This window comes from Lonchura striata, chromosome 1, assembly GCF_050655825.1.
Source record: "Lonchura striata isolate lonStrDom1 chromosome 1, ASM5065582v1, whole genome shotgun sequence".
Taxonomy (NCBI): domain Eukaryota; kingdom Metazoa; phylum Chordata; class Aves; order Passeriformes; family Estrildidae; genus Lonchura; species Lonchura striata.
The window spans coordinates 11,073,244-11,097,356 of NC_140703.1; the positions used below are offsets into that span (position 1 = coordinate 11,073,244).

The 24,113-nt window shown below is 38.3% G+C and overlaps 1 protein-coding gene across 14 annotated transcripts in view; it reads left to right on the forward strand.

Moving 5' to 3' along the window:
- ROBO2 (roundabout guidance receptor 2) overlaps positions 1-24,113 on the forward strand; it is a 1,020,426-nt gene that overhangs the window by 849,050 nt on the left and 147,263 nt on the right. For all 14 annotated transcript variants that reach the window (XM_085589808.1, XM_085589815.1, XM_085589834.1 and 11 more), the window contains 2 exons: positions 21,759-21,916; positions 23,485-23,605. In XM_085589808.1, coding sequence (XP_085445934.1) covers positions 21,759-21,916; positions 23,485-23,605 — 279 coding nt within the window. The remainder of the gene's footprint in view (positions 1-21,758; positions 21,917-23,484; positions 23,606-24,113) is intronic.

A 24,113-nucleotide genomic window follows, 5' to 3' on the forward strand; every position in this document is an offset into this window, starting at 1 on the left:
AATAGTAATTACACCACTGTTTCCTTGGCCATGGGAACACCCCCAGTTAAAAAGAGTGCTTTGGAGGATAACAGATGTTTTATCTCTTGGCCTCTGACTTCAAAGGAAAACAGTTATCTGGAAGGCACAAAAAAAAAGAGGCAGTAATCAATTGTTCTGTCATATTTTGTGAGCATGGTAATTGCTGACTCAGCTGTTTAATACAAAGGATCTCAGACTACCTACTTAGGCAGGCTTAAAATATTATAGGTAGTGGTAAGAAGATTTACATTAAATGCTAAAATTAATGTGTTGGTAACTTTTAATTATGGTGGTTTTTTTTTAAAGTCATTTTTGTTGTTTATGACTTCTCAAAAGTAGAGACAAAATGCCTCTCACATTGAATTTCACAGTACTGGCTCATCATGCAGAAAGCTATTTGTTTACAGCAAAGAGTTTAATTAAATAGGTCATTACAGGTAGATAAGAAAACTAAATGTTGATGTAAAGCAAGCCTAAGGGTTTTTTTCTCTTTATGTCAAGTTTTAGTAAGTGTTAAAACAGGTGATTCCTTACCCCAAAAATCTACAACAGCTTTCTATTTTTTCATTTGCTGTTATTTCTCTTTTTCCCTGGAGATTTCTCAAGGGCAAAGTGATATATATTATATATATATATATATATATATGTTATAGTGGTATATATTATGATATATGAATGATTATACTAAATATGGAGAAAGAATTTAATTCTCAGAAAGTTCAAGAGACAATCTGTAGTGTATGGTCAAAGGCCCTTGTGATATAAAGGTAAGATACAAAAGATTGTGTGTTTCTTTAAACTGACCAGAAATAATACACAATTAAAAAATAACATACTCAGAGCCATCCATACAAGTGAAACAGCTAAATATCAGAAAAAAAAAAATACTAATTTCAAGCTCCATTGGAAACTGCAAAAACAGTTTGCTAAACCATACAAGAAAAAAAAAAGGTATTTAAATATTTCATTTCAATAATTTGCAAAACATTAAGAAAAAAATACTAGGAAGCTGATGTGCTAAGCTAATTGGAGATACTCTGTGCAAACATACATGTTGATTCTTCATTCTTGTATAAATGGATCACTCCAGGGCAGCAGATGCTGTTCCCACTGTGTTCACATGTAAACCTAGACAAAACCAGGATTGATTTTCTCCACGTTCACATTGTCACTAGCTCATTAAATCAGCCTTTTCAAGAAAGGTTGAAGATCATACCATCTTGAAGAGGTTACCTCTGCTTCCTTTGCTTCTCTTCTCACCCAATTCTCTCTCTGTTCTCCTTCCCCATTCTTCCCGACCTCTTTGTGCCATCTGCATGAACAGCACACTGTCCACTCTGAGCCCTTGGGAGTGCAGGACAGGAATGATGGAGATCCAAACCTGTGTGGTATTTAAATGATTCCGAGATTGTAGAAAGTCTCTGTCTTTCAGCCCCCTGCCAAAGAAGAAGCCATAATTGGTCTGTGCTGGTTCCAAGGTTGTTTATTCTGTTTATCTCTCACATGTTCTGCTGCCCTGCCCAGCTCTGTCCTGCAGGGCAGCGTGTGGGGCTCTGCCCTCAGTGGGATGTTACAAACATTAAATACCAGAAACTCCCTGGGCTGGATTTACAATAACGTGCCAATATCTGTCACCTACGTTGAACAGTGTGTCCCCAGCCTGAACCAACAGAAAAATGCCAACACCACAGTGAAACATGGAGGGCATGGAGAAGGAGAAAAAGGACAAGACACACCCAATTTCCTCCATCTTGTCCCCTTTGGACCCCTAATCTAGAATCCTAAAATTTTACTTTTGCACCCGTGCCACACTTAATTATTACTTATATCAAACACACAGAGCTGGTAATTCATCCTGTAAGATTGAAAACTCTTTTCCAAGGACAGAGATCACAGACAGTGTCTCTGGGGGCTCTGTCCAGGGGGGTTCCTGACCCCTGCCAGGGTCCCAGACCTTCCAGGGCAGCCAGAGGGATGCCTTGCTGGATGAGCTTGCTACATGCAAGCAGGCTCTGGCCCAGTATCCAAGGTGATGGAGGGTCAGGCTGAGGTCCACGTCACTGGAATTTTGGGTGTAGAGATTTTAATAGAGAGCAGAAGAGCAGTAGGGTTAGCCTGCAGTGAAGGTTGGAGCATGGAGTCATGTAATCAGGCAATGAAATGGGGCAGTGAGAAGGCAAAAGTCATGAACACTGAGCTACCAGAGGCAATTAGGATAACCTAAATTGATGGAAAATTTCTGAATTTTAATTGTTATTGAAACATATATAACTGGATGTAAAATTTCTGAAGGGGGAGCTTTCTTTGGAAAAGATCAAAAGAAATAATTTTTTTATGTATGCTTTAAATCAAGTCTTACTCAGGCCTCCATATTGAGGAGACAGCTGGAGAGCATTGCCAATCTTGTTTTATGGAGAGCTCTGCTCTTTCATAGAGCTTCCTTGGGCACATAAAACAAGCAGGTTTTTTTGCATGACCACACCTGACCAATGCTGCCAATCTGAGCCTTTCCAAACTCTTATTTTGAGATTACTGAAGGGGTAGGTGTGCTGTCAGAATTACTTGTATGACTATAGAGAGGTGCAGTGGAGAAATTATGCATATATTATTGTTTAAAGAATAGTATAGAACAATTTTTTAAAATGAGTGAATATTTAGTAATGTATTTTGAGGGAAGGGTAGATGAAAATCTGCTCAGATTAAGCTTTGGTCATCACTCCAAGTAGCCATAAAATTGAAATTTTAATCAAAAAAGTTATTAGCATTGCCTGTTGGATGTTCTACACATCTAGTACTCTTAACTTCATTAACTGTCTACACTAATTTTTAAACAAGCAGCCTCAGTCCAGCTGTCCTCTTTGAGTATGTCTGCATGACAAAGGCATTAGTTGATGGTGGCAACTTGATGTAAACTCTCCCAGGATTCCTGGCAAATACTCCAGGGTTGCTACTGAGTGCTAAAATGTCATTTATCTTGACTGTAGAGTTTCCTGAGCCTGCTGGATAAGACTGATGTAAATACATGGGGTGGATCACACTCAGTTTTAATGTGTCTCTGTAGCTGTGCCCTGCAATTGCAGCTGGTATTTGACAGATTCTTTGTTTGTGCTGCTTTTTATTCTTTCTATATTTGGATTCAAGGCAGGAGACAGAAGTACATGCTTTTGGAATCAAATTTGGAAAGCACTTCTAACAGATGTTGATAATTGTATGGCACTTTTAGTAATGCTAGACATAAGGATGAACACAGCTGGTTGAACTGTATTTATTGAAAATAAAATGCTGTGAAAAGTTCTCATTTTAGTACAGTAATTAGGCTGGGAAAATGCAGAAGTATTTGAACAAAAAAAAAACCAAACAATTGAAATTTTGTGTGTCAATTGTAAAATACTATTTTGGAGCTCAGAAATAATCTAAATTGACTGCAAGTCATACTGCCACAGTTCATTGTTTTTGATCTTTCCTGATTTTTTCACCCCTTTATCTCTAGTTAGATTGTTGTTCCAAATGTATTTGGAGCACATAGGTGACCTTTAGTAACACTCCCAAATGTATATACCTTCATCTTTGTATAAAATTAAATGTCACCTGCTGTTTCAGTATTGTAGCTCAGATTTAATGGATCCTTGTATGGATCCCGAGATCCTTGGATGTCTGCAATATTTATGCTTTGGTGTACAGTTTTGAGTTGTTCACTGCTTTGCTTTTACTTTCAATGTATTTTCACTTTGAACCCATTAATTGTATGTATTGAACACCTGTCCTGTTTCAGATCCCTGCGGTACCCAGCTCTTAACTTCTCTCTACTTGGAGAAGCAGCCATTAATTACCACTCTTTGTTTCCTCTCACTTAGCTAATTTTTAATCCACAACAAGAATTTACCTCTTAGCCTGTGGTTATTTATTTTCCTTAATTGTTTCTTGTCAAGAATCTTATCAGAGGCTTTTGTCAAGCCAAGTAAGTTATAACTACCAAATCTCCACCATCCTCCCTGTTTCATTAACAATGTCCAACAATTCAAATAAAGCAGGGGCAGTGTTTTCCATCAGGGAGGTCCAACTTTATCAATGTGTCTTTCTAAGCTATCAGCTACTCTACAGTTTCTTTTACATAAAAGTCAACTTTAAGGTGCTTAACTTGGTCTCTTTTTTTTTTTTTTTGCAAATGTTTAAGTAGATATCTGTGACAGCATCTTGCCTTTTTATTTAGATCAACTCTTTAACATTCATGAACCACTACCTTTCACAGTAGGGCAATCAAGTTGAAATCACAGCTGATTTTCCATTTTTCCTAATCTTCCTTGAAAATATTTTTTAAATGTTGTTTTAAAAGTACTTTAATTATTAAGCATATTTTAGGAACACCTAGAGGATAAAAATATGCCTGTTGCATAGTGAAAATTAATGTAAAGACATTTTGTAGTTTTTTTTTTTTGCAGTGATAATCAAATTTCCCATTAGCAGCATTGCAAAGTCTGTTTTAGACCCCCAGGTAGTATTTCTGAATTCTTTAAATATGATTTTCAGAATTTTATTTTAGTGAAGTTATGTTTGAATATTTCTTCATTCCTGTTAGTCATCAGTGAGGCTAGTTCAGAGTTTATGAAGTGCTTCAGAGTCACAAGTATGAAAATATTTTAGGTTTTCAAAGGTTGCCAATGTTAGTGAAAAATATGATGTTCAGTGGTCTTACTGAAGTTATTGGAGAAATGCTGATAGGAAAAAAGAACTTAAAACTCCCCCTCTCTGTGAAGTGTTCACTCATAGGTAAAAACTAGAAGCTCCCAATTCTGTGTGAGATGGGTTTATTCCTTTCAGTATTGACTCTCACATGCTTTGAAATAATGCACTATTGTGCTTAGAAATTCCATAATAGGAGATTCCATGGTTGGGTACCAGCTTTATCTTCATTTCCCACCTCCCTTCCATCTGGGGAAGAATACTTTCTAATTACTTGTGTTTTCCAGATCACTCGTGGTCTTTGCTTCCATGCTGAGTGGAGCTTACACTCTCCTATTAGCCCTTTTAAGGGCCAAGGAATGCCAGCCATGCCATGTGTGAGCAATCTGCAGGCACCATTAGCACTGCTTCAGTGCCTCTTGATAACACTCGCTAGGAAGTCAATTAAAGACGTCAGGGGGTGGGCTGGGCTGCTTCTTGTTACTAACAACTCTCATTAGGGGGTGGAGAATGGGGAGTTGGAACAGGTGATCTTTAGTATTTTAAATAAGAAACGAAAAAATACCCACACTAGCTTTCTCCATTTCCCCCCTATTCATTCTTTTCTCTTTCCTTACCTTTCTCTATTTTTCTTCCATGTATCTAAAATGATTTCTAAAAACTCTGGCAGATATGCCATTTTACAAAGTCTGAAAGCAGCAGTAAGTACAAATCTCAACAGAAGAAATTATACAAGCGATAAAGACAACAGAAATCAAATCAGTGTTTCAAAAGTTAATCTTGGGCAGTAATTTTCAGAGCATCCTCTGATCACAGGCAGCTCCTTCAGTCATGATTTGGGTTGAATTGAGGACACAATCCCTTTCATAGAAGCATAGAAGTTTTTAGTACCGTGTAGGTCAGGAAGCTTGAGAACTTCTAAATATTTAGGAATATAAAGAACTTTAAAGAATTAAGCAGAATGGGATGTGATTGCCCCTGTGTTCATGTAAAAGTCTCTAGCAGCTGTGAAAGAATATATTGCTGGGGAGGACACCAGTGAGGCTGGTGCGTGGCCTTGAGCAGACGTGCTTTCAGTGGTGATGCTAAATACCACTGACAGTTAAGTACTGAGGTGGAAGAATTGGTATTTCATAAAAGAAATGTAAAATACAGACTAAGGTACACAGAAGCTGTGGTAATTAAAAAATTTGAAACACAGTTCATATTTCTGGATGTATTTTAGAACCTGAGGGTGATTATTGTTTCCAATGAACCTCATTTTTTGGCTATTGCAGAAAATATTAGGAAAACATAAATTTTTGATTTTCATAGAAAGAGATCCAGTTTGTTATTGTTTCTGCTGTTTGGATTTGACTTTTTTTTTTTTTTTTTTTTTTTTTTTTTTTTGGGAGGGCCTCCTCTCCTCTCCTCTCCTCTCCTCTCCTCTCCTCTCCTCTCCTCTCCTCTCCTCTCCTCTCCTCTCCTCTCCTCTCCTCTCCTCTCCTCTCCTCTCCTCTCCTCTCCTCTCCTCTCCTCTCCTCTCCTCTCCTCTCCTCTCCTCTCCATTATTACTTTATAGATTTTTTTAAACAGTATGTGGTAGTATTCAGCTCAGTTTTCCTTGTCAAAGGTTGAGTAGACAGTAAAAATCTTAGTCTTGAACTGAGTCAAAATATACAGATCCACTCTAGGAGCCATCATTATGATGGAGATTAATTCCAAGCAGGCAATGGAAGGACTTCCAATGTTTTTGAATAAATGTATTTCATCTGCATGGAGGTTGTATGACTCAAGTGTCTTTAGTCTTGATATGGAGAAAAACTGGAAATCCTCATTCAAGTCTTCCATTTTTATTATATGACCCACAAGAGGTTCACTGGTCCTTTTGAGATTACTTCATTAGATAAAAGCCATGTGTTTGCAAAGAGGAACATGCAGCACAACCCCAGCAAGGAAAAACTATAGAAAAATGCATTATACAGTGCTTTAACTAAGAGAGATTTGATGTCTTTAAATGACCACCATACCACACCACTACACTACGCTGTTTGTATCTGGCAGTTACCTTGCTGCAAGTTAAAAAATAACCTGAAATGGTTATTTGAAATTCTTCAAGCACTTGGAGCTCCCAGCAGCACACTACTTGTGTTAAAGCTCCCATCCTGTCCTGCTGCTGAGCACATCTCATCTCACCTTCCTCCAGCTTCATCCCCCAGCAGCAGAGGGATGCAGAGAACAACATGACTCAGGCAGCAAGAAAGAAGTGTTTCTCTGCTTTCCTCTTTTTAATATTATTGTTTCAGCTCTGAAACAAAATGGTTGCTTCTGTGTTCATAAAATTAATGTAAGAGTTTCTGCTTGTGAGGTTTGAATATGTGCAGCCATGCTTTCTCAAAACTTGCATTAATATCAGTTATACGTATATATTTCTTCTGTCCAGTTTCTCTCCACCTGTAGCAACTGAAAATTGAAGCTTTAGTACAAATATTAACTTTTTTTTTTTTTTAAACAACCTCTGTTGTTGATTTTTCAGTTTACACAATGCTTATGTTGAGGAAAACCAGTAAGTATAATATGTAATTTCTTCTTTTTTTTTTTTTTTCTCTTCTCAGTGTACCATCCATCTTCTGGCTTATATTTAAAATATATAATTTATTTTTTTCTTAATAGAAGAGAATGGAGAGGGCTTTCAGCATTATTTCTTATTTTGCCAGTTACTTATTTTCAGAATTATTTATTTCCATCTTGCTGAGTGTTTGGGAGAAATGACTTATCTGCTAGTGTGTGCAATAAAGATAAAATGAGAGATTGTTTACTCCTCTAAAAAGACATGTTATTTGTTTTCTTTTGAAACAAGTGACAACATGAGATGTAAATTAGTGTAGAAATAGTAATCTCCATCAGAAAAGTTAAATTTATCAAGGAGTATCAAAAGCAAAATTAAGAAATATGACCTGAATTATTGTATTAAACAACAATTTTCAGCCCATATACTGATATCTCACCGAAAAAGTGTGTTGGATTTGTTTTTATAAATTTTATTAAATTAGGCATGATAGAATAGTCATTTGGATCATTGTGTGAAGAACTATAGAAAGTACATAGAGGAGACTGTAAAGCTCAATGAGACTGATCTATTTAAATAATCAGCAAAAGGAGCCAAAGAGGTCTGATGATCCATCTGCATCTGGGATCTGAGATGAGTTAATTGTCCACACTCACCCAGGAAATCTGTGGTAAGCCAGATAACTGACTTTCATTTTGCACATTACAGCATGGTACCATGGAAATGCTGTCCTATTACCTATGATAATTTCAACTGTTGAAATTGCTAAATCTGGTTAGTACTTCACTTTTTTATTTCTTTAGATCATTTTTGTTCTAGTCTGTTATTCTCTACTAATGGTATAGAGCTTGAAAGCTCACAGACCACTTTTCTCTTTTGTTCCCCTTACACTAACATGTCTAATGTGCTGCATCTATATTTAAGTTTAATTGTGTCTTTGGCATGCTAATCAACTTTCGCAAGTCAGAAAAATCCATATTGAGTGCATTGTGATATCTGTACATTAAAGAAAGACTATCTGTTTTATAGAAGTAGAATTACTATTTGAAAGCCATAGAAAAGAACAGTGATTGACATTAAATTAGTACTTCAAGACATCTTAAATGGTGTTGCATTAGACATTTCCTTGAATGACTCAAGGCTTCCAAGTTTTGTTTTTCCCATCTAACAGTCTGGGCTATGTACCCTGGCAAGGTGTGTCAGCTTTTCTATCAGTTTCAGGAGTTAAAATGAAAGTTAGCAAAATATCTTCTACCCTAATGTCACATGGCAAATAAGGGACCCCAGACACTCATTACTGTGAATTACCACATTGATTTTTTTTTTTTCTAAACCAGCACAGGAATTTATTCCAATAGAAAGTTAAAAGAAATCTGATTGGACTTTCATGTTTAGTATAAATCTGTGAACCTCATACCTAACCATAATAATATCCACCATTACAGTACAGGAAATTCTAATCCTGAGGCACATTTTTGGCCAGAATTTTATTACAGGCCAAGTCCAGGACCCAGCTGACCTCTGCTTGGGGATTCTATCATGTGCAAACCTATGACAGCAATAAATTATGAAAATGAGAATAAGGCTGTGCAACTGAAAGGCCCCTGCATAATTCCTGGTTGTCCCTGGTGTTGAAAAAGTGATTGGAGGGATATTATATGACTTAAGAAGTCTGACTTGTAATATATATTGCTGGCAATTTTACCTTATTATTTTGAAACAAGAATTTACCAAAGGCTTTAACTGTTATCTTTTTTTTAATGTCAATTCAGGTATCACTGTTTCTCAGTTCTGTAAACTGCATCAACATGAACACTTCTCCCAGTTGCAAAAAACAACAGGGAGTAAGCAGGAACACAAAATTATTTTTAGAAAATGCATTTTTAATTACTGAGCTGCTTAATTATTGAGCACTACTGAAAATATCCTGTGAACCTCATCACTATGCAAATGTATTCAGTTTTGGAAACAATTAAATGATAATAAAGCATTCTTTTTTCTTTTACAACATATTACTGCAATGAAGCTGTTACCTCTCAGTGTGCATTTTAATGAGTTTTAAGTAACATTTTAATGAGCTCAACATTACCATAAACCCAAGGATTAGACAAAATTGAATTTACTAGGAAAGGGAAAGGGTTCATTAAGAGTTAATTATATAGTTTAAGAAGAAATATAACTCATTTTGTGATGTCACTTCAACCATGAATTCAGCAGTAGATCTATACTTATTAATAGGCGTAGAAATGCCATTATTATATTGACATAAAAACATGGGTTTGCACACTACTGCTCAGGCTTCCAATGAAAGTTTCTGTATTGAAATCCCTGGGTCAACTTTGTTCTTATCCAGTTCATTATTACATCTGAGGAGAAAAAATACCAAGCTTTGTATTGCTAGTTTGTAATTCCACCTACTATTTTTATAAACATCATGAACAGTGAAAGCAAAGTTTAATGGATTTACCATTGCCAGTAGGATCTGAAGGCAGGTTCTGAATAAATGTCTTGGATTTATTATTTTAAAAAGAACTGGTAGGGATTTGAATCCAAACTAGCAGCTCTCCTGACATGCCCACTGTTACAGTGATGAATGGCTGCAGTTCAGGCTCCTGGATGCCCAGAAATCACAGGTAAATTCCCACATAGCAGCTCTGCCTGCATTTAAATTCAAATGTATATTCAGGTGTTGCTGAGATCCTGCATGATGTGTATTTAAAGTGCTCATGTTCAGTAATTTCACCTACACATTGAATTTACTGCTTTGCCAAAGTTGGCATTTCTGTTTAGCAATTTGATAAAGGAGGGAGGGTTGTAGCTCAGTACCCCAGATGTTTGATTATAAAAGAACAACGAAAAAAATCTTAAGCAAAATATTAGTTGTGCTGATTTATTATAGTCTCTTGTTCATAGGATAGCTCTGTCATCTGCTATTTAAAGAGAAATAAATTATTTAATTGATGCCACAGCCTTTTAGTGGGGTGAGAGAAGCCCCTGCAGGTGTTGAAAGCTTTGGTGAGTTTCAGTAAAATGGAGCTGATCTCCTAAACCCTGCTCTTGATGGGGAAAGAACATTCTAGGCAGATGTCTCCTTGAAGGAGAAAAAAATTATAAACTGTGGCCAGCAATTTGACCTGCAGTTCTGTCACTCCTGCTTGAGCCAGACCCAAAAGTGTGTCCCAAGATTGGTAGTTCTGGTCTCTGAGCTTCAAAATGCTAAGGTGAACCTGCAGGCCCTCACTGGACAGATGACAGATGATTCCTTGCAACAGAAGTCAGGGTACTGCTGCCATTTGAAAAGGAAGCCTGATTAGTACCTTGCATTGAATAGGTGAAAGGAAGAGCAAAGAACTATTAAGCAAGTAATAAATTCTAGATATGAGAGAAAGAAAACCAAGTGCCGCTGAATATGTGAATATGAGCCACACAGCACAAGACTTGCATTTCTTCAGCAGAAGTGTTTCCATCTCTTCTGAGTTGTTTCCAGCAGACCTGTTCCTGAGGAAGGAAGGAAGCCCCTGTGAATAGAATTAAGTTGTAAAATCAGACATGTACCAGCTATTGACTGAGCATTGTTTAGTGTCCCATGTCTTCTCCCCCAAAAGCTCACCTCTTTGTGTGAATGCGAGCACAGCCAGGCATGTGGAATTCTTCAGAGAGAAACTGAAAATGTTCTACACCTACATCTGGAATTGTTCAGAAAAGGAGGAGCAGAGCTACAGAGGTCCTCCTCCAGGGAGAGTTTAATTCAATTTGCCTTAATTGAAGCTGCACAAGTGAACTACAGAATGTTTCCAGTTTTCCTGGTCTCAGAGAAATCCCACAGCATGCACTGGTTATATAAGCTATTGCATTTTATATATTCCTTATTCTAAATTCCTTAGTCTGAATATGAGGAAGTGTACTGCATAGTTTAACAGCACATTTTCCTTGCTGGAAAATCTGCTTTTAGTCGTACTATTCTCTCCTGGCCACTTATTTCCTCTGCTTGTAATAGCTTGTCATTCTCTCAGTTGTTTATGAATCTGGGCTGTGAACTGGGTCAGTAGAGTGATCTGGGTTAAAGATCTTCAGCAACAGGAGTTGTTGCTTTTCTTTTTTTCCTTTTCTAATTGGCATGGAAGGAAATGTTTGTAGTATTTGGCCTTAAATCTATCCCAGGTGAATACTGTGGTGGAGGCTAAAAATTCCCTCCATCCAATCCTGTCCAGTCTAATAATCTAATCTGCCTGTTTCAATATTGTGCTTTGCCTATCATATGGTGCTTGAATATTTTATCTAGTTGGTATAGCCTCTTGCTTTCCAATGCAATCAAAGTATCTGTATAAATGTGCACAGATTAACTGGTTTTCTGGAAAAAAGGTACTGTGTGTCTATTTAAAACCCGTGCTAAGGAGGGAAACTGGTGACTTAAATGAGCCGGGATGTTTCTGTTTAAACCTGTTTAACATTTAATTGTGGAATGTTGCCTGAGCTGGTGCAGAGTCTTTGTTACACTTGCAGTTAGAATGGAGGTAAAAGGAAGAGGATAGATTGTAAAATGGATTTAGTATTCTAATGTGGGATTAACAGAAGTCTTTCAGACCCTTCAGAGGAATGTGAGCCCTTCATAGGAAAGACAGTGCTTTTCCAGCTGTTGAGTAACTTAAAGGCTGTTTCACAGGCACATCTCAGGTTGCTGCTTTTCTATCATGGGGTACATAGTTGTGTTGTGCACTTTGTCAGTTTTCTCTCATTTCAAAGGAGTCAGCAGATCTGTGGTTACCCTGACTTCCTCTTGTGCTGAATTGCCAGAGGAATATTCAGCATGAAGGGTTTAGAAGGATGTGGCACATGTGAGGGCTTTATTTTATTACTCTAGTGTCTTGTACTCATCGGGGTTTTTTTATTATGTAAAATTTGTTGTACATGAAATACTACTTTGGGGCAGTGGTATTAGTTTAAAAAAAAGAAAAAAATTGTTTCACATTTACTGCAAACCCCAACATTATGCTACTGTATTTTTAGAAGTGTGTCTGAGACTAACCCCTCAGCTGAAGGTCATTTGGAGTCGGAGGTACAGCACAGTGTGGCTGGAGGCTGGAGCTGGACATTCAGGTTCTGGGCTCTCTGTGGGTGCTTAAGTTCCCCTTTTGAAATTGTTGCTTCAGGCTATTATGGTTGGTCTTTGCTCCTGCTTGTTTAATTTTCTCTTCTTTCCTCTTGCATCATGTAGTGAATAATAATGAAGGCAATGTGAACTCATGTTCTTTTTTACTTTTGAAAATAAGTGAGAGAGTTAATTTTATATTGTATAGAAGTAATTCCTTGTTCTATTTGAATAGATCAAAACTGCAAAAGGTTACTGGCAAATTACACTAGTTTTTTCTTTATTTTGCATAAAATCTCGAAACTGAGGTTTTCTTGTCATGTCTAGACCATAGAAAACTACTGTTTTATCTAGATGTTTGTGGATTATTTCCTAGTTGAGAGAACTCTTCATCCTAACTACTTCATCCTAAGAGCACTTTAATATAGATTCTACATATCATGTTGTTCCTTCTGTTTTTAGAGCTCTGGAAACTTAAATTTATTATGCAGAATGATAAAATAACAAGTGACAGCTAAATTATTTTTGCATTTGTCGAGATAATACAGAAAATATGTTCTCTAGCCTTTTTTTGTCCATTGTTAAACTGGAAATAATTTGAGATTCCTTTTTTAAAAGAAGAAGCCAATGACAAAACTTCAAAAACAACTCTAACATAGGAAGAAGAAAGTTTTTATTGTGTTAAGAGATGACAGAGTAGATGCTCTAAAGATCAGTTTCTCTAGGCCATGTATCCTTACTTCTTTAATTTATTGAATGTTATTAATATTGAATTAAAATAATATGCAAATATAAGTGATAGAGGAATTTTAGGAGGTGGGGCTTTGTTGTAAATTCTTTCAGAGGGGGTGCCTGGACATGCCTCAGTAACAACCATGTGAGCACATTTTATGCTTTTCTAGTTTCCATTCTGTATTTGCTGGGACAAATTCTATAAAAAGTGGAAACCATTGAGCCTTTCAGAAGGCTGATGACTGAAAGTCGGGTCCAGAAGGAGATGGCACTGCTGAGCCTATGGGCCATGACATGCCTGTTTGTGGGACAGAGCACATGAGGCCAGCCAGGCTTATGGAGCCTGTTGAAATGGCATCTGGCAAGCACCCCAAAATTAACATGGGGGCAGTTTGCAGGATGGGAAGGGAAGTATTGGAGAAGCAGCAGGCGGCTCCCACTGGTGTTGTGTGTCAGCTGTGGACACATCTCACACTCCATGTCTGATGAAGTGTGGCTGCACGGTCCCCTCGTGCTGGACTTACAAAAGCTTATTGAGGAATACATGCCTTGCTATGTCTGCTCAAATATCTCATTTCCAATCCTGACTTCTGAAGGGAGCAGCACAAAAAAAAAATATTCTGTTCACAAAAAACTGAATAGATGAGGTTTAGCTTATAATTAACAGATAGAGACCATGGTTGGGCATGGGGAAATGGAGGATGGATGGAAGAGGATTCCTATGTTGGGCAATGGCCTATTTTGTTTGATGCATTGCCTAATGTGTCTGAAGTATTGCAGTAATGTGGCAGTGCCCCCTGCCAAGTCAGGAAAGCATCCCAGCTGTTGTGTATGTGTTGTGCATGTGTACACAAGAAGTTTATTAGAGGCTATTCACACTTCAGTGGAGCTCTGAGATTGCAGTCTGTATTATATTGGCTAAATGAAGCATGTAACATTCTATATTTCTCATACAAGAAATATTCATTCATTTGTATTCATTTTCATGATTCTCAGCTGCTCTTACTCCTTTGTTTTACTGAGGGCACATGTACATTTTAGGTGTTTTGGCTGGACTCAAACTGGAAGCCCAGGGGACTGATGGAGTTAAAGTGGTTGTAGGAAAACGAGTTTGGAAACAGAAAAAATGCAATTGCTCTATGTTGTCTCAAACTCTAGGTAGCTTCCATTAGGTTGAGCACAGTGCTGCAGGTACCTGGCAGTGCAACTTTTGTACTCATAACAGCAAACCTGTGTGTTAATATACTGTAGTTTCTAAACCTCGCTAATTAAATCTTCACTTTCTTGTGACTCTTTCTGCTGTACACACAGACTCAAAATGTAGTGTAGTTTCTTGTGTGCTCTTCTCAACCACTCGGTGAAAAGCTTCCACCAGTTTGTATATCAGTAATGTCTGAGGTTTTTTGGATGACATTTCTTTTGAAAATTCTTATATATTTATAATTCTTTTGAGTTTCTTTTTTTGGTGGGTTGGCAACCAAAGGCAAACAGGCAAAGTCCATACTATCCTTTTATAGCAGTAGCCTAGGACATTATGGAGGACTTCCTCTTTTCCTAAATACAATCCTCCCTACTGCATTGTTGGGAGGGAAGCATTGTTGAGGATTTGAAGAGTCTCTAGTGCTTTTGGTGAAATTTGTCCCATATTCCTGCTGTAAAGAAGACATTCTGGCATAAAAGTACCAGAAAATGTGTCAGTTCAATTTTCATGTGGTGTTTCCTTAAGCTGTGTTTGCTTCCACATCTGATATTCGCATTAGTTGGTAAAAAATAAACAAATAATTTCTTTCCTTACATAATGCCCATGATTTTCTGAATATGTAGCCCATTAAAAGTGAAGATCACATAAAAGCTATCTTCAGACCTGAGTTAAATTGCTAAATGTCTGATCCTTGCTCAATTTGAAGACTTACAGCAGACCATGCACTTTTAAAAAGTTCTTTGTCTATAATTATGGTATGAGTTCTTCTAGAAAGTCTCTGAACTTTAAGCAAGTAGTTGGGCTTTCAGTTTCAGTGAAATAAAGCTCCTAGTAATGTGTCTCTTGCTCACATTAGCAATCTGTGCAGTGCATTCATCAAGACTGATTATGCTTTAAGAATAAGAAAAAAGAAATCTGTTCTGTATCCTAGGGAAAATTTTTCAACGTATTACGTTGTATAGCTTTAGATTTCTGAAATTACTTCAATGTGGTCTTCAGGATATTTGCATTCATAAAGAATACTTGGTTATGCTTATTGCTTCCCTTTGCCTTTCTTGACTGTCAAAACATAGTGATGCTTTTGAAGATTTATAGCAGATGGGTAATAAGATTGCTGACTGTTAACTGCAGCATTCAGAATTTGCTTGTGGAAGGAGGTGGGAGTTTAAAAAAGGGAGAAGGTTATTGGGGATTCATTGCAAGGAAGACAGGTGATAGAACTTTGTTTTCAATCAGGAGGCTTAAACATAAATATGTTATGTTCTAAATTAGAAAAATACTCCACTCTTCATGCTATCTAGTAGTCATATAAAATCTTTCAGAAAAAAAATTACGGAGATGTCAAATTGCATTCAGGTGATCACAGTGAATCACAACAAAGGCAAGGAGATTATACAATTTTTCAGTAAGTATATTCAGGCTGTATTGCATATGCTTAATTCAGCCCAAATAGCAGCCTTTAAAAAATCAGAAAGAAATCATAAACTAAAGTCTGCAGTAACTATCACTTGTATACCTGTGTAAATGTGCTAAAGTGAAAGTAGGTCGGCAGTGCCCTTAACTGGGCTAGAAAGATTTCTGACTCCTGGCAGTGTGTGCTGCAAATAAGAAAGGAAAAAGCCCATTTTTTTTCCTGACCTTTGTACAATCAGCTATTTGGGGTACACCTCAGACTGCAATTTAGAGGAGAGGCAAAAAGCCAGCTATCTCCCACTGACTCCATTTGGAATGTCTCCTTATTTGGAATGTCACTGTCACTTCACCCACCTCAACACTGTAATTCTTTATTCACCTGGATTATATAGTCTGTCTTTAGAAGCAACACTTTTACATTCAGACATTAATGTTCATCATAATTTTTTGTATGTCTATATCTGTGTATATGAACAATTAAAAGTTGTAGAGGATGTGTCAGGGTATTCTCCAATTTTTTGTCTTTACTGAGGCCTGTGAAGCTACCTTGAGCTGCAAGTACTGGGTAAGCACATGAAATACTGAGTGAGAAAAAGGGATGAAGCCGAAGAAAGTTGCTGAATTGGCAAAGAAGATTCTCCTTTTGTTTCTTGATGCATGTATCTCTGTACTCATGGTTACTTTGATTTCTAAGTACCTACTAATCAGACATTGTTGAAGCTGCTAGGCTCTTTGAAAATATCCTAACACCTCTGAAAATGATTCTCATGGACTTGAGGCTTCATTTTACTGAAAATATTTAAGTAATGGTATATTAATTAACATTCATGTCTGATAGGCAGTATCAGTATCAGGTGATAGATAAAAGATGGGAAAAATGGGAGGAAAAATTTATAGCTTCTTATAACATAGTTTTTTTAAAGGTAGCAAATTTTTTCCTAGCTGCAGCTTTTTTCTCTGCACATGCAGAGGGAGCTCAAGAACTCCCTGAGAGTCTTGCCTAGGACTATTGCCAAGTTTGGGTGTTTTTGTTACAATTTTCCTTACAAAATGAGACAGAGACAGTTGCTGAAACAAAGAGGTCAGGCAGCAGCTTCTTCAAACAAAGTCTATTATTATTCTTCACAAGGGAAGTTGTCTGTGACACCTTGGGGTTTTTTCTGTCACCCTGTTTCAGCAGGTAGTGCTGGCTTGCTCAGGGACCATTTCAGCAGATCATACACATTAGTCAAGATCTAAAATACCTCCCTGCACCATATGCTACCTAAAGTATAATAATCCTTTAATCTGTCCACTGCATGACATCTGGGCAGTTATTTGACTTAATAACTCATGTTGATTGTTCATATCAGTATGTATCAGAGGGGGGAAGCACCAAAGTAGTGGAAGAGAAATGAGGATTTAGAAAAATGCCTGTGGGGAAGTGCCTTGGATCAGGGGAGACCTACCTGTGGTGTGGCAGGTGACCAAACCACCTGATGTGGTTGTGTAAAATCTTTATATGAGAGTAATATTATTCTGAGATAAGCACAAAACAGGACAGGAGGGGGAAGATGAGCTACCAGGACCCAAGTTACAGAAGCGCATTAATATTTACTCGATATCTCTTTATACCCTCTAGTCAGCACAACAGATGTAGCTGTGTTTTAAGACATTAGAATTCATTGAAAAAGGCAACAAAGATACTCCTTCCCTCCCTCCTGCCCCCAGTAATTTCAGATGTTCACCATGCACACAGAGGGGGAGGAGGTAGAGAGAGAAGCGCTGGTGGGAGAAGAATGCAATTATCCCAAAGCCTCCTGACGGGCATCCACTTCTTCCTTCCAGCTTAGCTGCTCTGACCACAGGCAGGGGGCTCGTGGGACATGGACCAGATTGAAAAAGTGGAAACAGACAGATGGTTATTTGTAATCATCATGTAAATGTAAATCCTATAAAAATGTTTTCTTTCTAAGGGCCTGAAAGCTGGAAAGAAGGATTAAGGCATGGATATCTAGCCTAGAATAATTTTGACCCCGCCACCTTCCCTCCTACCCCATAAACATCGTGCCTTTATCTCCACTTCCTTTAGACAAATTGCTGGAACCCCAGCCGAGGAAATTAATTCGGTTTCTATGTAATTCCCTGAGTTTACAAGCATCGGTTTGACCAAGGCCTGGATTTGGGGCTGAGCTGGCAGGTGCAGGTTAGCAGCTGCCTTGGGAGTGGGGGCTCCTTCTTGCTTCATTCCCCTCATCCCTCGCTCTGGCAGGTGCTCCACCTGTTTATCCCATTGCTGGATGTGCTCCTTTCCCTGGCTGCACTCCTGGCTACCTGGACATGGCCGTGCAGGGCTTTGCTTGCCTCAAAGACTGCCGTGACTGCTCGCAGACATCTATCTTGTTTGAGCCACAAAGAGACCGATCAAACTTTAATTAACTTCAGTCTGCAGCGCCGTTGTAGGCTGTGTGCACGCTTTAGCTGTTCTTTGCAGCTCTCCAGTCCCCCGGTGCCTTTCCAGACAGCGGGGCTCGGCCATCTGGAAGCTTTTGCCCTTGCAAGGCTTTGCCTTTTGAAACGTGAGGGTGTTTGTGCTGCTGTCAGACTCGTGGGGGGAGCAGCCCCTGGGGTACAGCTGTGCTGCGGTCCCAGGGCTGACATGCAGTGTGGGGAGGCCATCTTCCCCTTCGGCACCCCTTGCTTAGTCCTAAAATCACAGAAAGGTTTGGCTTGGAAGGGTCTTAAAGATCACTCAGTATCCCATGGGCAGGGACACCTTTCCTAGACCAAGTCACTCAGAGCTCCACCTAGACTGGCCTTGAACATTTTCAGGGATGGGGCATCCAGGACTTCTTTGGCCTCACCACCCTCACAGTAAGGAATGTGAGGTAACATCCAAAAATGTAGGGAAACACCCATGCGAGCATGAAGGGAACTGTCTGTAAAATTGGAAAAAAGCAAAGCAAGAACATCTAAGAAAGAATGAGGAAGAGAAGGCTGGCGGCAACATAGTGATGCTTGTATTGAATTTTTAAAACACTAGATTTTGTGCCCTGCCAAAAAGGCCCTGAGGATGGCTGGCTTCTCATGTGAACAAAAGCCTTTTGCCTGTGTGTGGAGAGGGTGGTCTGCTCAGGCACACTAACAGTTATTTGGAAGTACCCAGCAATTGAGGATAATTGGCTGAGGAATATTCTGCAGCTCTCAATCATTTTTCTGTTTTCACAGATGGTTGTACCATTAGGTATGGTGAGTGCACCAAGATGTGCTGAAACTTTTCCATTTACTGTGCTAGTACGTGTGAACTCAACTTCCAGCTGATGGTTCTTCCTTCTGTGGCTTCCTGTGCCACTCCAGGAGGACAGCCAAGCTCACCAGCTCTGCCCTCCTCTTCCCTGCTCCCTCTCTCATATTTGGATGTTCTGGGGTGACTGGGCTGATCAAATTAACGTCTGTGCTTTATTTCATTGTTGTTAGATTGCATTAAAATACTGAATCACAGGAATGGCTACACAAGCTCTTTGCTCTTTACTTTGTTTTTCTCTCTGCTTTGATTCTTCTTTTTTCCCCTTCCTTTACCTGGCTTTTTCTTTTTTTTGTTTTCCTAAAGTTAGTCCTCCCTCTCTTCCTCTAAGAGTTATTTTCTCACTTTAATTTATATTTCATGCACTTTTCTCTTATCTTTGCTTTTCTGTCTCTGCTTTATTTTTTCTCTATTTCTTTTTTCTCCAACCTTTTTTTTCCCCTCCAAAACACAGAATGTTTTAGATGGAAATGGTGAGATATACTTATTCAAAATTCAGGTATGTGCTGAGGTACAGAGCAAGATTAAGCAAAGCCTGTAGCATCAATTTTGTCTTCTATTCAAGCCAGTTTTGCAGTGTGACTTTGGGTAAAAGTACGTGATAAAATCAAATCACCTCTTAGCCTCATATTCTGAGGCTGATTGGAACCTTACACAGTTGCTGGGATGATTCAGAGGAAGTTAATGTAATTTGCTGTGTATCATTGCAAGAACCTGTGTTTGTCAGGTTCATATAGCAGTGTGAAATGTTCAAGGAAAATGCTTTCCTTAATATTGCTGCCAGGAGTTAGGAGTCAGGAATATAAAGCCATTATGTGGTGGAATCTGCTGATTTTTCTGGGGATTTTCCACTAATGGATTTGCACTGAAATTCTGTAATTACAAGTAGAACCAAGCCAATAAAAATAATATATATTTTGTGTGTAATAATATTAGCAGAAATTAATTTTTATCTATTTACCATTTATAGAAATATGGACATAGCCTTGTGTAGGAGTACTTTTTCTTCCTGTGTATCATGGGGATCACAGAGACTGAAGCTGCTTTCCTACAAACCATGTTTTTGTAAGGCTTTTTTCTGGTTCTTTCCCTGACATCCCCATGATATTGACTTTCTTGGCTTTCCAAAGTGTTGTATTGCCAATAGTCAGCAGCCCATGATCTTCATCATACTAATTCTGTGCTCTGCATTGCAAAAGTTACTTTTTCCACTTGATCTTGAAGTTGTATTAATTCCATTTATGCCAATTTGGTTATTGCTAATCAGAAGGTTTTTATTATGCAGAAATATTTGGGGATTGAGGTATTTGTTGTCTATTGGGTGTGTCACCTAAGAAGACTATGAGTTCTTGCCAGAGCTGTATTTGTTGCCAGCTGCCTCCTGTCACTTTTATTTTATGTTTCAAGAGCGAGACCTAAATAGTCACTCTTTTTGTATGTGTGTGTGTGTTAGAAAAGGAATTATCTTCCAATTAATTCTCTCCTTCCTCTGGGATCTACCTGTGTATCCCAAAATGGAGAACAATAAAAGTTACTTCCATGTCATTTCGAGTGCCAGATATATACAGTCCACTCACCTCAGACTATTCAGAGACCAATTCTTGTATGTATCAATCATATTTTTCTTCTGGCTTATTACAGAAGAGAAAAATATTCAGTTCCAAATGTTAAAATGGGGCACGTTTTATTAACTTTGAAAGCAGTAAATTATCTCTGCTTATGAAATGAGACTGAGCAATTTCTGCTGAACTCTTCCTGACTTGCCCCTGCACTAGGATACAGTGTTTTCTAATTTCTCAGAGGGCCCTGGTTCCATTAAGGGCGAGAACTGTTTTAAAACTGTAATGAAAGCCATGCGTCGCTGAAATTCAAGGAGGGGCAATGCCCTAAATTCTATTTCAGTAGCTCATCTAGAGCTATTTTCAGTTTTATGTTTATAAGAATGTCAATTAACCTAGAGACTAGGACATACATGGAAGAATAAGGATGAAGTGGATATCATTCTAACACACTGAAGCCAGCTAGTTGGACCTAATCCTTTACAAAGCTTGATTTACATAAGAAGTTGGCCTGTGTTGCCTAATTTAGATCTCAAACAGCTTGGTGATTTAAATGCTTTTTCTTTTCAATGTAGTGGGATAGGGCTGGTCAAGGTGGCAAAAGTATTAGAACTAAAAATATAGAAGGAAGAAATAAATATGCTGGAAATACATTACTATCAGTTTTATTTCTCTGACAGCTTTCAGAATTGGTGACCATTTTAGCATGTATGTGCCAGAAATACAATAATAACAGTAATAATGGCAATGCCCTTAGCCAAGGTGTAACTGCAGTTCAGTATTAGTTCTGCCCCTTTTTTACCTTGTGCTGGAATGGGAGACCCAGACAAGGCAGATACTCAGCAGGTTGTTTCCTGTCATGAAAAGAATTCAACATCCAACCTGCAGAGCTGCTTTTGTCATGATGGAAAGTGATGCTGTCAAGGTTAAGAGGAGTAATGGGTGCTACACATCTCTGTAACTTAAATACAGAGCAGTGTTCTTATCTGGAAAGAAAAAAAGAAGGGAGAACAAAAGCCCTGTATGTGAAGTCTGCCTCCACTGGATGAAAGGGCACATCTGCCCAGTTTCATTTTTGAGATTTTTACAGTCAATATAAGCAAAGTCATCAACTAATAATGGTTGAGACTTGTTTATTTAATAGTATTTCTACATTTTTTTTTCCTCCACTTACAATGTCATCACTTCTGTTATTTTTTTTTTTGTCCTCTTCCCTTCATTTATTTCTCTAGTGCTACGGGATGACTTCCGCCAAAACCCCACGGATGTGGTGGTGGCAGCTGGAGAGCCTGCAATACTGGAGTGCCAGCCACCTCGAGGGCACCCCGAGCCCACCATCTACTGGAAGAAAGACAAAGTCCGCATTGACGACAGAGAGGAGCGGATCAGTGTGAGTACAGCTCAGTCAGGTGGATTTTTATCTCTGGACACGGGGCCCACAGCTGGGTGCAGCAGAATTTACACAGCTTTATAGCCTTGCACATAGAAATTTGTTGTTATTCTTGGCAGTTTGCCTCTCTGAGCTTTCCCAAATGAGGGGGTCAGGCTGTTTATTGTTCCTAGTCTGGATCTCCAGCTTGAGCTTCTTTGAGAGTTGGTTTGTAAATCTAGTGTTATGGAGGTCCATTAGAGCTGGAGATTCAGTCATGGAAGGTGCTCAGAAGGACTTAGTGGATGTCTTTGACCAGTTTGGTTTTACCTTTTCTACATCTCAGTTTTCCAAACAGAGAATATCAGAGGTGTTTATAAGTAAATTCAGTCAAATCTATGAGGTGCACAAATAATACCTGGGAAAAAACCCAACATCTTAGAATGATATCAATAAAGTTATAGTTATTGTGGTAATCTGGATGTGTTTAAATGTAGGCTGAAGTCATACTCTAAAGAATTATGGTTCCTGAAAAGGAATAAATGTTGAGCAAATGAGTAACACTGGTTGAGTTCTGTGGCCGTTCATTTCTTGCACTGAATGAAAAAGGATCCAGCAGAAATATTGAACTTAGCAAGTGATTAGAGATAAATCATAGTCCATACAAGCAAATGGGATAAATTAAGGGGTTGAGAACATGTTTCATTCCTAATTTTTAAATGCTTAGCTTTTCACCATTAATATTTCTTCAATAAAGTTTTATGTTGTATGGAATGATTCAGTGCTGACCTTATTCAACATGGAAGTACTATCAGGAAGCTTGTTAGTGGTTCTGGATCCCTAAGGAATTATTACAAGCCAAAGAATCTGCTAGGGTCTACTCAAGAGTAGAAGAGCAAGGAGTGGCAGAGAACTGGCTGTCATTCCCTGACTCTCAAATTTCTTTTGTTAAATTCTCTGCTTATTTTGAAGGACCCCATTGTCTAACCTCTGACGCTGTGACTTCACAAGCCACAAATTTTTACTTTATTTCTTTCATCTATCCTGCTCTTCCTCTCTGTAAGCACCCTTTATAGCCATGAAAATATTGACTGTCAGGTGAATTCCCGGTTTGGGGCACATTCAGTCTGTTTGCCCCAACAAAAAGAGAAAATATGTCTTTAATCGAGGAAACTGTTCAGACACCAGTAAAATAAAATTATCTAAGTAAAACTAAGTCAAATTGTCTTGTTTTTTTCAGAGAGATGTCAAGAGTACTTTACATATTACCATGCAGGAAGTAAAAGTACCCTGTGCTGCCAAGAGACAGCAAGAAATGTAATCTTTGAAATGTAAAGAATTTAATGAAAGCCAAAGGAACAAGATCAAATGCAGTTGAAATCAGCTGCAAATTGAAATTAGTCAGTGGGATAAAAATGTGTTCTAGAACAGCTTAAAGGTATTTAAATATATAAGTATATAATTTAAAAACTATGCAAACAAAAGTTGAGAATGTCTTGGTTGTGGAACTTGTCGCCTGAGAAGGTTGCACTTTTTCTGATGTATTTTGTTTTACTGAAGTTAAAAATGTGTTCCTTGTTTTGAAACAGATCCGTGGTGGGAAGCTGATGATCTCCAACACCAGAAAAAGTGATGCAGGAATGTACACATGTGTGGGGACCAACATGGTGGGGGAACGTGACAGTGACCCTGCAGAGCTGACTGTCTTTGGTAAGACCCCTGCTTTTATTGCTTTTTCCCTACAAATGTCATAGGCTGAATTACCCTGGGCAGCTCCTCAAAACATGAGACAAAGCAAGGGAAACAAAACACAGCAGGACTGCTCAAGATGCATTTTAGAGCTTCAGAGGGAGACCAGGTTTTAAAGGCTGCAGTTTATAATGATGGATCTGTGATGGCTCAACATCTTCCTTCTAAGCACATAGTTTCAGTCTGATTGGAGATCCACAGTGATGTGCATAACCAGAGATGTTATTGCATGACAATGCTCTCCCTCACAGAATGGCCAAATGGAATTAACTACTTCTTATACAGTTGACAATGCCTGCTTACCACATATTTAGACCAAGATTGCCTATTTAAATAATGCCATATTCCTGAGGAGTTGTGAAATCAAACCTTTGTAGGAAAGCACAAAAAACTCAGCTGATCAGTAAAACATCATTAGCGACCATTCCAAAATCAAATTTTTAAATATATAAATGTAACTTTTATAATT